The sequence below is a fragment of the Arabidopsis lyrata genome (assembly GCF_000004255.2).
Source record: "Arabidopsis lyrata subsp. lyrata unplaced genomic scaffold ARALYscaffold_1, whole genome shotgun sequence".
NCBI classification, from domain to species: Eukaryota; Viridiplantae; Streptophyta; class Magnoliopsida; order Brassicales; family Brassicaceae; genus Arabidopsis; species Arabidopsis lyrata.
The window spans coordinates 12,184,799-12,200,879 of record NW_003302555.1 but is presented as its reverse complement, the minus strand read 5'-3'; the positions used below and the strand labels follow the sequence as shown (position 1 = coordinate 12,200,879).

Below are 16,081 nucleotides of genomic sequence, written 5' to 3'. Positions count from 1 at the left end.
ATTTTCCACATGTTTAGGATTTGGCGATTTGCTAATCCTTATTTATCTTTTTCCGGATGCTCTCCTTTTTATTTATCTTTTTCCACTTGTAGTATATTATTAATCACGTGGATAATTAACATAACAATATTTCCGGATGCACACTTTCTCGTGTGCTACGTAGACCTCACAAACTCGTTATCCACCACAAATAAAATAATGGATAATAAATCATTTCTTTTTTGTACACACGTATAAAAAAATGCTGCTATTCGTTTCATGATTGCGACTAATTACTGCCATTACAAATTTACAACGCTGTAAGTAAAAACTTCTCTCGCTTTTTACGTGAAGAAGAAGATAGACCTGGGACAAAGTGAGTTCAATTGGAAATTTGGAATGGTTATTACTGTTGCATATATATCAAAAGAAACTTGTTTAACCAAAACTAAAGGGAATAATAATATGCTAGTTTTCTTCTCTTAATTACCAGAGACAAGCATTACAATCAAATGAAGTATTGTTTTGTAATTTTTTTAGTTTCTCCCCTGTATCCAAAAAAAAAGACCCACAAAAACGTATTGTGCTTTTTGTTATTTTTCTAACATCTAGAAGCCAGAAACACTAGCAATATGTTTCTTCATAGCTCTATCTTTATGATTATGATTTCTCCCTCCTCCTCCCCTTCCTCGACCCCTTCCTCGACCCCTTCCTCCTCCATTCTCCGCCTCTGTATTAACCTCTGAGTTGTTATTATTACTCTCATTACTCTTTTCCTGCGGTTGCTCTCTGTTCGCCATTCCTCTTCCTCTTCCCCTTCCTCCTCTCCAGTTTCTCCCATTCTCTCTTCCATCGCTTGGGTTCGCATTCACGTTCACATTAGACTGACCTTTCTCATCTCTCTGTGCCTGATACTCTGTCAGCTTTCTAACCGCTCCAAGAGGAATGTTTCCTCCACGTCCCAACCCAAGTATCTTATCTCCCTCTGCTTCATTTACCAGTGAAGCTTCGTTTGCGTTTGCCACCGCAACTGCACCTGCCACTTTGTAGCTGTAGTTCTTACCATCTTTCACATAGAATTGAGGATTTTTTCTGCTACCCCACTTCGTAGCATCAGAGGGTTCGGATCCAGCTCTGTTACCAAACACCCCACTTTCTTCGGTACCTGACTCCGCAACACTCAAGCCCAGATCATCAAAAGAATCATCGTATTCATCGTCGTATTCGTATTGTGCAAGTAGGGCTGTGTTCCTCTCTCTGTCGGATTCTTTTCTAGCATCGAGAATTTTGTAGCTTGGAGTATCATCCTTTGGCTTTCTGACAAATCTGCCAACCGTTGTGGATGAGGCTGATGAAGCTGGAAGTGAGGGACGTGTGATCGGTTGCTCTGTGTAGATAGCAGAGCTACTAGTGTCAGATTCAATGAGCTTTCCTTTCCCTTTGTCTTTGCTTCTAAGAGTTGGAGCAGATTTAGGTTGTGGCATCGTCTCCAGTGAAGTATCCAATCGCTGCAAATCCTCATGGAGTGTTCCTTCAAGAATCCTCTGTATAACTTCTTCTGGATTCTGGTTATAGGCTTCAAGACACGCAGCTAAGAAACCATTCCCATACTCAGGGAATATGTCTTTTATTTGACTGATCTTGGATTGCATAACTACAGCACTTTCATCCATAAGCTCTTCGGTGTTTCTACCATCAGTTAGAAGAAGCGGCGACTCCTTCAAAGAGAAAGTGTCTGCAGAATGCAACATGATCATGGACAAATATTGAAGCTGCTCATCTTCCATAGATACCCATCCTGCATAGAAACCAATAACAAGCTGCTTTAGACTACTGCTTAAACTCATGGCATTCAGAAACAAAGAGCTAGCTTATGCAGAAAATTTCACTAGCTAGCAGTGAAGTTAATGTGTTGCTTATTTCACCTTCAGTGAACTACACAATCTATCCTAACAGACCATACATACTAAAGACTGGAATCGACTTTGACATGGAAAATCAGGTAACAGCTTGGCAGAACCAAATTGTGGAAGAAAATACCTGCATTCTGTAAACTCCTAAGTCTATCAATGATTCTGTAATTCTTCTCAATCTTTTGGAGTAATCGGTTCTTGCTTTCCAGTGACTGCTCAGAAAGTCCACTGATCTCCCTGAATGTTTGGATCAATATATCTGCCCTTACCATAGGGTCCTCAACTCTTGATGGGAACATCTTTGTGACCGCTGGAATTAAAGTTTCGTGATTGAACATATCATTGCTGAGATAACAGATATCTAATATTTTCCAACATAAACTCCCTATCCTTGTTGATAACATGTTTAGACTCGTTGATATGTCTGAAAGAGAATCACGGTCTCTATCCTTGAACAAGACCTGAAACCCACGATGAAGTGACGGAAGCAATGAATCATGCAACCGAACAAGGCTGCCGAGAAGTTCATCGCTCCCATAACTGCACAGATGGATTTAGGTTATGATAGAAACAAATCCAAAACAAGCCAAATATAGATCACTAATAGCAACCATAGTTTCACTATTAATACTCTTTTTCCATCAATCATGGGAATCTCATAGTGGAATTCAATACAAATCCAGTAACAGATGATTTATGTCAACTAATCATGTCTGATAGACCCAAGATTTGAAGATACTACTCAGAGTACATTTCTCTCACAAGAGAAATTAAAAGATTTCGATAGAAGATGGTGCATACCTTGTCTCAATAGGACATGCTAAGATTAAAACTGCGGGTGTATAAGCAGAAATGAAAGCATCCAAAGACACAACTCCATCATTAATGAAGTCCATAACCTAATCAGATAGAAAAAAACATTAGCATGGATGCATTACATGCCCATACAATATAAACAAGTAAAATCATGTGTTCATGTTATGAATTACAACAAGAGAAAAAACTTGGCATGCTATATTTTGAACAGTTGAGTGTGTTCAGAGTGTTTACACTTGCGTTTTGCTCATGCAACTTTCTGCATGCTCACTCACACGTATTCATGTCAAAAACATAATAAAGATGAAATATATTAAAAGAGAAATATATGTTAAAGCCAATTCCTAAAGGAAGCTTCATCTTTCCTTAACCTAGAATAATCAGTTAATATGCATGTCCTATCTAACAAAGAAAACCTTATCAGGACTTAGATAGATATCTGGGAGGAGATCAACACAAACAAGTCATGTATCACGTTTTTAAATTATATGTTTAAACTATATGCACTTTGAAACTAACCCTTAAAGAACTGAAACGAATATAATTAACATGTTACTAGTGTCGTGTGTCTACAGAAGCAAATGCACAACAGAGAAATTAATAGAAAAAAGGGCCGGAAATTCACCTCCAAAAGGTCTGAATGGAGTTTTCTATGTCCATGGTCTTCACTATTTGCACTTGATACTAAGGTCTGCAAATACGAAAGTAGATCCAAGGGAAAGTTATACACCTTTAATTTTACTAATTTCTCCCAAAGTGGAGTTTCTGAAATTAAATACATATAACATACCTCCAAAGATGAGGTGCAACGGTGATGCATTGTGTGCAGGATGCCCAAAAAATGAGACAACATCCTATTCAAACTTTCAAGAATCCCGTTTTGTGATTTCACAGCATTTTCAATCTGAGAAAATAGACAACTAGATTAGCAAAAGTATAGAACATTATCTCAGCTTTATTATCCAGAAGCAATTGCGAATCCAGGATGTCAAATGTCAAAAAAAAGATAATCAAACCTAACATAATGATGAGCAGAGTTTAGAGATTATTTCTGCTTTCGGAACAAGTTTTTGTAATTTTCCAAGGACTTACTAAGGATTTTGTGAGCTCTGCATTCTCATGTCCATATATAGCACATATATCCAATAACTTTGGCAAGTCCAGTAACTTCTTGTCCTGCAGGAGAACTACAAACAACACTGGTAAGCTAGAAAACAATCTTTAAAAGTTCCTACAAAACTCGTCAGGCACAATGAAAAGAAAAAAGAAGAAAAACTCAATTCATCCTAGAAAGTCTTAATTAATGAGAAGACTCCTCTCACTACCTGATTCTTACAACCAATCCAAATTCCCAATATATTCAAGAAGAACCACATGTTCTGCTGCTAGCTCTATTTTACCCTGCCCAAGACTAACCAACTCTAGTCAGTTACCTATGTTGAGCTGGTCTAAGAAATAATCCTTTACCGACAAGCTAAGTTTACAATCAAACTCGCCTGAGCACAAATGTCGACTAATATAAGCACAATTTTACGCATAAGAATCGTAAAGCTTATCCAAAATCTAAATGGTACATGTAAAGGAGTCTACCAATATAATACTCCTAAAGCTTTTCCAAAATCCAAATGGAACATGTAAAGGAATCTAACCATGAGTTAAAAAATCACTGTGTGAAAATAATCACAATAGTCTTATCCCCTTTACAACAGTCCCTACTTCTAACTATACCCCTGAGTGAATAATGGAAATTTATTTAAGCTTTAGATGGTATAATAGTCCCAGAGACTTGGTAAGAAAAGAAACATTGCGAATCATTCTCTAGTTTAGATTAGGAAAGGTAGCTTACACCGAAAATGAGACACAAAAGAATTATAGCCTAAGATTTAGTAACACGGCGGAATAACATAATATAAACATTGAGGCATGTTAATCTTTCATTCTATGTTCATTTCCTTTTTTCAGAACGAAATAAATAACAACAACTGAATGATATTAGCATAGACAAAGAGCAAAAGGCCACCTTCATGATCTTTCTGACTGAGGCTATCAGAAGCTCTAGCACCGGGATCCCTATTAGACGATCTGCCACAACGAATATACAAACACTCAACTTGCAAGACCAAAAAACATCGAATATCCATGATGAAAAAGACTATTCGACAAAAAGCTTCAGATTATGAAACAAGCAGCGACTCACATTCTATACAAGACCATGAAAACACGGCGGCATAACTCGAGTTCTCCGACAATCACGCCGGCAACAATCCCCTTGACACCATGAAATGGGAAATCATACCATCTGCTTCTAAACTGCAGAAAGCTATCCAGAAAATCATGCAACGATGCATCACTAGCCACTGCCATTAATCAAGAGAAGTCACTTCAGCCCAAAATCCATCACAAAAAGTTGAAACTCGAGAGACCAAAGCTAAACTAAGAAATATTAGACATTATGAACCAAACTGACATAAAATCAAAAGAAGCAATGACCTTCTCTCCAAAAATCTCTAGGATTGAGCTTAAGCAGCCTTGTGAGCTCTCTATTGAGGAGATCCACCACTCCCTGAGACTCCACTGGATCCAAACCTCCATCATCAGGTCCAAGACCAGCGGCTACAGCCTCGTCCTGCGGCAAGTAATTCACGAAACTACCACCGCCTTGAGCGGGGCTTTTGCTAGATACCAACTGTCCCTGATCCCCCATCCTAACCCTACTACCACCCGAAGCGGAGACTCTGGAACTCGCACCGGAGGAATCTGATTGCCTAAGAGAAGAAGAGAGAGAAACAGGGAAAGGGGTAGAATTAGAGGTAGGAGTTGGATTCATGGGTTTGGGTACAAACTTCTGCTGCTGATGACCCTTGGCGATGTATCTTGTGTTCTCATCTTGCCTATTCGAGCGTCGGTTAGACATGGTGGTTGTTTCTGTGAGAAGATCGGCGATGGAAGAGAAGAGATGATTCGCCGGAGTAAACCTGTAATTCAGACGAAGAGGGCGGGAGGGGGGAGGAGCTAAAGGCGCAGCCGCTGATATACGCACACTCGTCAATTTCGTTAACAATACACTTTTGAACGATTGGGATGCCTTGAACAGCGTTTGCGTTTGTGATTACTAAAAATTGCGTTTCACCATTCCTGAATTTGTGTTTCTAATCCGCCCGTCCGGTCCGGTTTCTTAAACCGTGATTTACTACTCAAAGAATGTCTTCAACCAAACGCATACTCACAAAACCTTAACCAAATTACTGACTCTTTTATGTAGAGGAAGATGAGACAGTTAATCGTTGAAACAAATCTACAATTGACAACCCTCAAAAGGGAGAAGAAAGAGTGAGATTACACTAGTAAGTTCATTTACAATGTGATTCATTTAGAACTACTATCTTAAGCACATAAGTAATGGGAGTCTTCATTTATTCTACCTTGTTCCGGGGTACACTAGTTTATGTGTCATGAGGCCTCGGCGTTTGTATCCTTGGGCAAAACCAAACCGATCAAGCATTCTGAGGAAGACGGGGAAACTGAAAGCAAGGAACATGTCTCTTGCGAGTGCGGAAGAATGAAGAGATGCCTTGCCCACATGGGACTTGATGCAGGGATCTTTATTACTCCTGCGCAATCTCTCTGCTTCAAGTATGTTATGAAATCTTGGAGCTGCCACCAAATATGAGTTTGATAAAAATATATATTTACGCAGGAACTAAATGGTGTCATGCACGTTTAGATGATTCAGGGTTTGTAAAGGTGATCACATACCCCTTTACGATCGCTAAAAGTAGCAGGAATTAACTGACAAACCTCCCTCTGCAAAACAACATTTCTTAAATCGTAAGAAAAAAGCTTGCAGTCAAATAAATTGTACTTGGCAAAGGAGTTTGAAACTCACTTTGTGTGGTTGTGTATTCGCAAAAGTAGCTTTTACGTGCTTCATATCCGTGCGCTTGGTCATATCCAATTTAACTGGCCATCTGCACGAAGTAAAAAGACAGGAAACGAATGTTCATTCTCATAGCACATCACTTGATTATAGAGAAAGACACAATTTGAACACAAGACAACAAATCAAGTGTTGTCACTCACTGCACAGGCTCTGAAGATCCAATGATATATTTGCAAATGTCTGATTCCAATCTCTGTGCAATGATGGTGGAGTAATGAACTCCACTTTTGGACAAAGCACCCTGCCATTGGTGCCCTATGTTCTGTTTGGAAGCCTCTGGTCCACACAACTGGGTGACCATTGGAGGTATGCGTGGGGACGATGATGGAGAAAAAGGAGGAGGAGGAACCAGAGGTGGGTGTGAATGAGGCAAAGGAGGTGGTGGAGCTTGAGGCGGAGGCGGCATCATTTCAGGCGGTGGTTCTGGTGGCTGGGATTGAGGTTGTAGTGGTGGCTGGATTACAGAGGGTAATGAATGTCCTAAAGGCGGAGGTGGGTACAATTGATCAAATTGCTGAACTTGAGGTCCTTGTGTCTGAGAGACTGGATGCACAGGAGGCGGCATGAATGGACCTGAAACCTGCTGCGCTGGAGGTCCTTGCATCTGTGATGATGTTGCTACAGCATCACCGCTTGGAGAGATTAGAGATCTTGTATCCCAAGAGCTGTTTGGAGGAGGGTAAATGGGTTGTTGAACAAACGGAGATGGAGGGATTTGAGATGTCGGTGTAGCAGGCACTGCAGGCTGTCCTGGAGCTGGTATGGGCACACATGGAGGAGTTCCTGAGACTGAGGAATAGTTGTCTTAATTTCATGTACACCTTTTCAGTCACAAGTGAAAAAGCATTCACTATTCAGGAAAGATTAGAGACAAAACTAACCTCTTTGTGCAGAATTCACAAGAGTGCTACCAGATGCAGGCCAGTTTTGCTGAAAGGTAGCTCCAGGAGGTACAGAAATACAGTGGTTATCCGTACTCATTAAGGGGGAAACATATTCTCCTGATCCACTATCCTGTTTTGATGAGGGAGGTATTTGAAGGTGCCTCTCTGGATGACTGTTCAGACAAGAAACTTCTACATCAAACCAATGAGACAAAAAAAAAGCGGGTAACAACATGAAGGTCATAACTAATCCAAAGTCAGAACGCTTCAGAGTGTGTGGGAATATACAAAGTCTAGTGGATATTTAATTATTACTGATAATGTCAACTTCAAAATCATCAAAGAAAACATAGGTCAGAAGAAGCGGAGACAAACCTTCCTCCATCTTCATGAGGCAAAGGACGATTGATTGATGCCAAATGAAATTTACTCTTTTCTCCACGAAAAAACCTGAGATGGGCCATTACAATGGCGGCATCATCAGGTGTATCAAACTCCATCAGAAGGGCATGTTCATAGTACAGGTCAGTCACCATGCGAGGCCCCTTATATAGAGCTTGCCGTGACTCGTGGACAATTTCATCCCTCTCCCACTGGCTACTGATGCTTCCAATATACAAATGAGTACAATAACCATATGCTACTCCATTCAAAGATCCCCTTGCACCAACTCCTATATCCATAAATTTAATGCGCCAAGGAAATTGCACACGCAGATATTCTCGAGCTCTGATTGCATCAATTATACTTCTATATTCTGCTAGGGCAAATCCTTTCACTGGATCAAAAAAGAAACGGTCTACTGGGCCGTACCTATCAAGCTGAAACCTTAGATGACCTTCAGTTTCATCTGGTCCTAAATAGCCTAACCACAACTGCCCCGAAGCCGGAAAAATGTCAAAAGCAGTGGGGTCCCCATCCAAATACCAAACAATTTGCCCTGATGAAGGGCCATGGGGTACTGCCTGATAAACAGGTGATCCTGCAAGAACAAAATTGTTCCTATGATCCACAGAGTTACTCCTTAAATCAGAAGGCCCCCTAGCAGAAGGAGATGGTGTATGATGGTTTATTAATCCCCTTGGGACTGAAGATCTACCACATGACAAGTCTCTCTGGTCAACAGTCTCAAAATCCATAGATCGTGAACCTCCAGCATCATAAACCGATCCAGCACTAGAGCGGACATCATTGTCTGCAGAACTGTGGGGTTTCACATGTGAAACTGAAAATTTTCCATAATCATCCTCGTCACTCTCCATTTGGCAATCTTCTAACTTGATATCTTTTCCAACAAATCCAAAGATTCCCTCTACAGAAAGAATAGCACTGGATATATCCACGAAGGATGACAGGCTGCATATGTTCTTATACTGAAAGAAGGCCCACCTACCAATGGAGGAACTCTTCCTAGTAACCTGCATGAAAGATTCTTGAAACTATCAGAATTTTATACACCCAATACAGATTACCCATACAGAGTTCCAAGAAGAGAGCAAGCGAATAAAATGAGTGACACGGTTGATGCTCAATACAGGGAATAATAATAACTAAAGCCCTACACAAATACGAACAAACTAAGAAAAGAAAATGATACTTATATTGATTCTACACTACTCAGAGCATTACCATTCCTAATAAGCAGCTCGTTAGACTGTTGGATGCTTCTTGGACCCCATTCAACCCTTCTGCATTCTTACCAGTAGCCTCTATATTGTTAGAACCTGTCTGACCAGAATTCTCGTCTACTTCAGGTTCATTACTAGCGGCATCAATATCATTAATCTTTTCTGTCATATGAGTAATGAGATACCTCCCCGTGGCTACATCCTCCGTTGATGAAGAATTGAAGAATCCGAAACAAGTGGCAATTGATTTTTTAGGGAAGTTGAAGAATACTTTCAGTAAAGCTAAAACACGAAACTGGGATAGTTTGATCAAAGGTAACGAGTTTCCATCTGAAAGTTTTTGCATCAGCTGAGAAAAAAATTCGTCAGGATCTTGCACCTTCAAATCGCTCTTATCAACTATCTGGAAGATATCTTTCCCCTCAAAGGACAGCACAAAGAAGGTTAACACATTTCTGAACACAGCAGAGCAGATTTCACGAGCCCCGGGTGATGACGTTTTCTTTGATAAAGCAGCAGAACATAGGTCAACTAGACCAAATATGCAGGCTTTAGCAGTTTGAAAAGCAACACCATCAGCATCTTGTCCTCTCTTCAAAGCTTCCAAGCTGAAGTTATGCATGTCGATAACAGCTTGCACTGCATCTGCGATAGCAGTAGGACAGTACAGTGCATATCGAGGAACGAGATCAGCCACAAGGCGCTTTACGCTAGTACAACCTGCAAGTATAAGCAACTAACTAAATCATTACTCCAACAAACTTCAATCTAAGGCTTCTATTCTTTTACACAAAATGACTCTAGGAGGTGTCCAGAGATTAGAATTCTTAGTTTAAACTGTGTATGAGTTTCACACAAGCTGAAAATTCCGGAGGTCAACTACAAATTCTACCTTTAGAATTAAAGTTTTGCAACTTTAATCTGTTGCACTAGATTTCCTCTCGTAGAATGATTCCCATATAACTACACACCATCCCCACCTAACACATGAATGGAACTACAGATTGTGAACCCCACAAGAGCAGGCTTTTCTCAAGTATTGAGAAATAAATAAATAAACTCTAGATACTGATACTTTTTGGCATCTACATACATAAGGAATCTATGGAGGGTAATATTAAATGGAAGGAACTCATGAAAGCTGACACAGTGTGACATGGGCAAGAAACAGATGCTCCAACCAGCTTATACATGGCTTTATCACGTCTGAGAATGGTTGAGAAATCTAATTCCAGCCAGGAGACTCTAAGAACAATGAATTCTGTGATATCCTAACTACAAATACACAATTTAGTGCAGCGTACTAAGGAACAACAATACCGGACTCTAGAATTCACATTTGTGGCAGAGAAGTCATAATGCTAGAGCTAATGAATTGTAACCCTAATCTTCACTTAATTCAGTTAAGAGTAGCCAACTAAGAAGTATTCTTTCTCATACAGAGAAATCTAAAACCACAAAACTCAATCAAAAGCAAAATTTGAACTCCACAACTCCAGGACAATGGCAGATTCTCAATCATCCAATCGGTAAAACTAAATCGAACGGAAGAGATAAAACAGAAAAGAGGGCTAAGAATGAGAGAATATAAACCTCTGGAAGCGGAGATGAGGGAGCGATAAGCTTGCTCAAGATTCGCAGAGCGGCCGCCGCCATCTCTCTGACCAATACAAGATTTAAGACGCTTATAGCAGTCATGCACTCTTCGAATCTCTTCTCTGTTCCTGCTTCTCGTTTGAATTTCCTCCTGAGATGGAGGCGACGGAGTCACCGGAGCCGGGAACGAGCTTACCACCGTAGAAGGGGATTGGGATTCTGGTTGCGGTGGTGGCGGTGGCTGAGATTCAGGGATTGACTCATACAGCCGACGCTTTTTGATGGGCTGCTCGGCGCAAGCCATGGCAGCGACGGAGAGAGAGAGAGAGAAGAGGAGTCTCGGTTGTTGCTGTGTTTTCAGTTCCGTCTTTTGTTAGTGTTTAAGACCCTCTAACTCGCGGAGAAGCTTCACGGTGGCGATCACGATTCGATTTGGTTTGGCTAAAGCCGAATCGCTTTTTCAACCATTAAACCAAACCGAAACTAGGAACGTGTATTAAGTATTGGAAAATTTGGATGTAAAACCAACAAAAAAAAATATAAATTAAGAAAGTAACCATAAAAAAAAAACTTATATTATAATATATATGTAATATATATTATTACAATTTTGCCCTCACAACTAACCACCACCAATGGTCACCACCGCCGCTGTCATCACCACCGCCGTCGCCGGAACCACCGCCGTCGCCGGAACCACCGCCGTCGCCGGAAAAACCGCTGTCGCCGGAAAAACCGCTGTCGCCGGAAAAACCGCCGTCGCCGGAACCACCACCGCCGCCGGAGCCACCGCCGCCGCCGGAACCACCACCACCACCTTTGGTCATTTCACCTACCCTTTAGGTAGGCCTGGGCAAAATACCCGGAACCGAATACCCGAACCGAAAAACCCGAAAAATACCCGAACCGAACCCGAACCCGATTTTTAAAAATACCCGAATGGGTCCTAACTTCCTACCCGAAAAAAACCCGAACCGAACCCGAACCGAATCCAATACCCGAATGTACCCGAATACAAATATATACCTAAAAATATTAGTTATATTTATATTTATAATACTCGAAATACCTAAAATTACAATCATAAATCCGAATATATTAGGTATTTTTGAGTAATTCGGATACATTTGGATATATTTGGTTAAAAAGTAACTAATGATGTAGTTTTCTTTTGGATAATTTTAGTATTTTTAGATATATTTGGTAAAGAGTAACCAATGTATTTTGTAGAAATCGGGTATTTCGGTTAGATTTGGGTATATATGAGTTAAAAACCCGAACCCGACCCGAACCTGAAAATATTTCGGGTATTTTTGGTTATTTTCAGGTATTTTGCTTTTTTTATTAAAATACCCGAACCGACCCGAACCCGAACCGAACCCGAATCGAATTTTTAGAATACCAAATGGGTCTTGACCCCCTACCCGAATAGACCCGATACCCGAAAAAAAAAAACCGAACCCAAACGGGTACCCGAATACCCAGGCCTACCTTTTAGGTTAGTTAGTTAATTAATACATATATAGTGCTATATTCTTAATTTTATTTTGAAAATGTGTTATTCTTGCAAATCACTCATAAGTATTACTAACTATAAACCGATTTTTTCCGAACAACAAATAAGTTTTTCTTTTTTTGAAAATCATAGTTTTATTTGTTTTTGATAAGTTTTTACATGAGTTTAGGTAAAAAAAAGTTTAGAAGAATTTTTCCAACGTTTTTCAAAATCATAGAATTTGATTCTTTGCTGTAATCATTTAAAAACAAATAAAAAAGTTTTGGTAGTAAATCGTGTGAAGATTCTAATAGATCAGAATATTTAGCAAAGAGCACTAATTGTTTTGTGGTAAAACAAAACGAAAAAAGTTTGGAGGTAAATCGTGTGAACGCATAAAGTTAGAATGTATTGTTTCAGCCAAATGTTTGGAGATAAAATTAAATTCAAAAAAAAAATGTTTGGAGATATATTTATGGGTAGTAAGACAAAGAAATAAAAAAATTTGAGGTAAATCTTATGAAAGTAGTATAAGGTATTATAAGTGTTAGCCAATAACAACAAATTTTAAAAAATAATTCAAAATATATGATTAAATGACAAAATTTGTTTTTTTAGCACAATTTATTTCAGATTCTTGATTAAATTCATCTTTTAAATATAATGGAGGGGAGATGCCACAAAAAATGTAATGGAAGGTTAAAATCCGAAAATGAAAAATCCAAAACAGTGTCGATACAAAACAGTGTCGATATTCATATCTTTCGAACGGCTGTGGCTTTGTGGATGATATCTAAATCCTTGTGTGTTACTATTGGACCTTATGCTTTCATTGATCGTCGCACGGCAGGACGATTCGTGCTGTGTCGATCATCGATCATCATTAGGCTCCAACGCTTGTTTAGGGTTTCAGACTTGACTTCGATACAAGTCAAGTGCTAATCACAAGAATTAAAAGATTGTGCCAATGCACCTTTTGTCTTATTAGGCACTGTTAATCATAATCAACAATATGTAGTACCCACAAAAGAAACTATCTAACTCTAAAATATGAATACATCTTTTGTCATGAGTTGCTATAAAGTCGGTCGAATAGTTTAATTATAATTTTTAGAAGATTGAAAACCCTGGCATAAATAATACAATTATATATCTTTGACGATTCAAAATTGCAAAAGGAAAGAATGTTATTTAATTAGTCTTAGTTGACTTTTTCATAATTTAAAAATATTATTACAAAAAAGAGAGAGAGAGTACCAAAAGTTCTTAGAACCATAATGAGGAAAGAGACAAAAGATGTTAATTAAGAATAAGAAAAATATCAGAATGAACAACAAGAAAAAAAAATGGTAAGATCTTAGGGTAGATCTCTTCAGTTGGCCCAAATATGGATATATATGTTCTAAATTCGGTTTCTTTACAATGACATATTTTAACTTGTAAGTCCTTCACATAAGCCGAGATAAAAGGTTGTGATGGAACCCCATGTCGAGTCCATTGTAAGCCAATGGTGCGTACATCCATAGATCATCCGAGCTTAACAACTACATTTATAAAATATGCATTTTGGTTAGTTAAACAGAACATGAATATTATGTAAAGATTCTAACCAAAATAGAATCTACATACCTTAATCTGAAGCTGCAAGAACTTGACGTAATGGACCGCTTCTTCAAGCATCGTGCTTATATCAACTTTTGTCCCGTTTGGCACAAGGTTTTGCAGTGTCTTGAGCCTTTCGTTAATCTTCTCTCTTCGTTTCTGCAACATTTAAATAACACACTTAAGAACTCGTATAGATAAACGGACTTTATTCATTGTCATTTGGTTTTGAAATAGAAGTCATATAAAGTTTTGAACGTTTTCTTACCCGAGCATAAAGGCTTTGAGGATCAGTGGCTGTCCCTTTGGTGGCTCTAGTTTTGCCTTTAACACTTGTGACCGAAGCTTTCTCATCATCTGAACTGTTGCTTAAACTCTGACCATCTATCCAATTAGTGTTGCTTTCGTCAACTGTATTGCTTTCCGGGCTTACCCTCTGTTTTTTCTTGGATTTCGCAAGCTCCTATACAACGTAATTAAATGATATTGTATTTAGTTTATTGCATAGTAATAATGAATGAAAGTAAACATTATATAATATTTATCTTCCACTTACTTGTCTTGTGACGTCACAGTTAGAGTTAGTTTTGCATAGATTCTCCACGTCAAGTAGTTTCCTCTTAAGAGAGGGCGTTTCTTGGAGGTGATGATATTGATCCCAAGAATCAAGCATAGCCGGAAGATTTCCTCCCGGCATTGCACCAAATGGGAACATGTCAGGAAGCAAGAGAGCATGATGATCAGAAGATAAGACATTGTTATGGTGTTGATGTTGATGAATATGACCATTGTAGAGGCTAGAGAGGCCAAGCATCTCGTCTCGCGGTCTATCCTCCTTAGATGATGAACATTGATCAAAGTTGAACATCCCCAAGAGAGACTCCAATTCACCATCAACAAAAACGTCCATCGCTCTAACCCTCAACTCTTGCCTTTCTTCTTCTTTTTGTTGTTGTTCGTTTGTTGTTATAATACTTCTTGATCTTGTGCAGCTATATATATATATATATATAGGTTGGAGACACTTGACGATGGAGAGAATATCTCTTGAGGAAGATTTGGTGATGATGAAGAGAGATCAAGAGATTCTTAAACTGGTGCAATCATTTGTGTCGTGAACAAGTCGTTAATTAAATAAGTGAAACGAAGCCATGCATGATGATGAACACGATCAGTCAACTTGTGGGGTCGACAACAACAGGCTTTGTTCCTTCACGACACATTAACATATTCTTATTTATAAATTAAATACATTCATCTCTATTAAATAAAAAAAAAAAAATTGTATAAGATGGTTAGAGATTAGTATAATAATGAGAGAGACTTTACATTGGCCACACAAGAGAAGCGGTGAAGTATAAAATATGGTCACGCCAATGCACGATTTGTGGAATCATTATCGCAAATTCAACAATCTACAAAGAACAAGAAAATTAATAAAAATAAACTTTTCAATTAATCCATGCCGTTTTTAACCTTAAGTTACTAATTTTCCGGTAGGTCTCTCTTAGCTAACTCTTTTGGAGGCAGCGTGATATATCGTCCGGCGTCGATAACTATTTGGCTGAAGCTATAAGTTTTTTATGGAAGATTAATAATATATGAAGAAAAACTCATTCGTAAGAAGTGATCAAAACCCATGATGATCTTTTGCCCTAACATATTTATAGATACCAAAAACATACAACTATATATATAATGGATATGGTTGGTAAATCGACTTATCAATGATTTAATTCACGTTGAGGCTTGACTCATTTTAAACACAAAATGTTACTATATATGTGTTTTGCGTGGGGTTAAAAACCATAGAATAATAGAAAGTGAAGAATAAGTCATAAACCAGGGGAAGTTTTAGCTCATATGTAAAGTGTTAACATTCTTTTGTTCTATACTTTAAATTCCGTTACTTAGAAGACTTTCAAATTTAGAAGCAAAGAAGGCGAATTCAACACTTTTATTATCTATGACTGCATGGTATTATAGTTGTATGTATTATATAAATTCAACACCTTATATATACACATAAATTAATCTAAGTTATGGGCATGTGAAAAGAATAAGCTAATTTGTATGTATTATAGTTGACTGTTTGCTAATTTAAAAAAAAAAAAAAAAGTTATCTGAGCTTCTTATCTTTTTGGTCCGGCTGGGAGGCAAATTGCGGAATTGCCTTATAAGTTATAAAAGGTCAAGTAGGTATGTATAATCGTACAAAAGATAAATAA

General features: G+C 38.5%; 3 protein-coding genes across 4 annotated transcripts; all 3 read right to left on the bottom strand.

Annotated features, from left to right (window-relative positions):
* Nucleotides 1-400: 400 nt before the first annotated feature.
* Nucleotides 401-5,864, bottom strand: LOC9326810 (activating signal cointegrator 1 complex subunit 2). 2 transcript variants are annotated; one of them, XM_021011093.1, is made up of 9 exons: nucleotides 5,199-5,864; nucleotides 4,906-5,065; nucleotides 4,729-4,790; nucleotides 3,801-3,895; nucleotides 3,499-3,612; nucleotides 3,334-3,399; nucleotides 2,694-2,791; nucleotides 2,020-2,432; nucleotides 401-1,777 (listed from the first exon to the last, which is right to left on the bottom strand). In XM_021011093.1, exons 1-9 carry the CDS (start codon nucleotides 5,620-5,622, stop codon nucleotides 588-590), a joined length of 2,622 nt encoding a protein of 873 aa, XP_020866752.1. In that variant the 5' UTR covers nucleotides 5,623-5,864; the 3' UTR covers nucleotides 401-587. The 2 variants fall into 2 exon arrangements, with proteins under 2 accessions (XP_020866752.1, XP_020866753.1); XM_021011094.1 differs by having other exon boundaries at nucleotides 3,801-3,884.
* A 77-nt stretch (nucleotides 5,865-5,941) lies between these two features.
* On the bottom strand, nucleotides 5,942-11,251 carry LOC110224647. The gene is made up of 8 exons (XM_021011092.1): nucleotides 10,754-11,251; nucleotides 9,162-9,880; nucleotides 7,908-8,950; nucleotides 7,530-7,705; nucleotides 6,789-7,437; nucleotides 6,595-6,676; nucleotides 6,465-6,512; nucleotides 5,942-6,362 (listed from the first exon to the last, which is right to left on the bottom strand). Exons 1-8 carry the CDS (start codon nucleotides 11,058-11,060, stop codon nucleotides 6,159-6,161), a joined length of 3,228 nt encoding a protein of 1,075 aa, XP_020866751.1. The 5' UTR covers nucleotides 11,061-11,251; the 3' UTR covers nucleotides 5,942-6,158.
* A 2,187-nt stretch (nucleotides 11,252-13,438) lies between these two features.
* On the bottom strand, nucleotides 13,439-15,107 carry LOC9329550 (transcription factor bHLH54). Its single transcript, XM_002890701.2, has 4 exons — nucleotides 14,410-15,107; nucleotides 14,122-14,316; nucleotides 13,881-14,012; nucleotides 13,439-13,795 (listed from the first exon to the last, which is right to left on the bottom strand). Exons 1-4 carry the CDS (start codon nucleotides 14,761-14,763, stop codon nucleotides 13,700-13,702), a joined length of 777 nt encoding a protein of 258 aa, XP_002890747.1. The 5' UTR covers nucleotides 14,764-15,107; the 3' UTR covers nucleotides 13,439-13,699.
* Nucleotides 15,108-16,081: the final 974 nt, after the last annotated feature.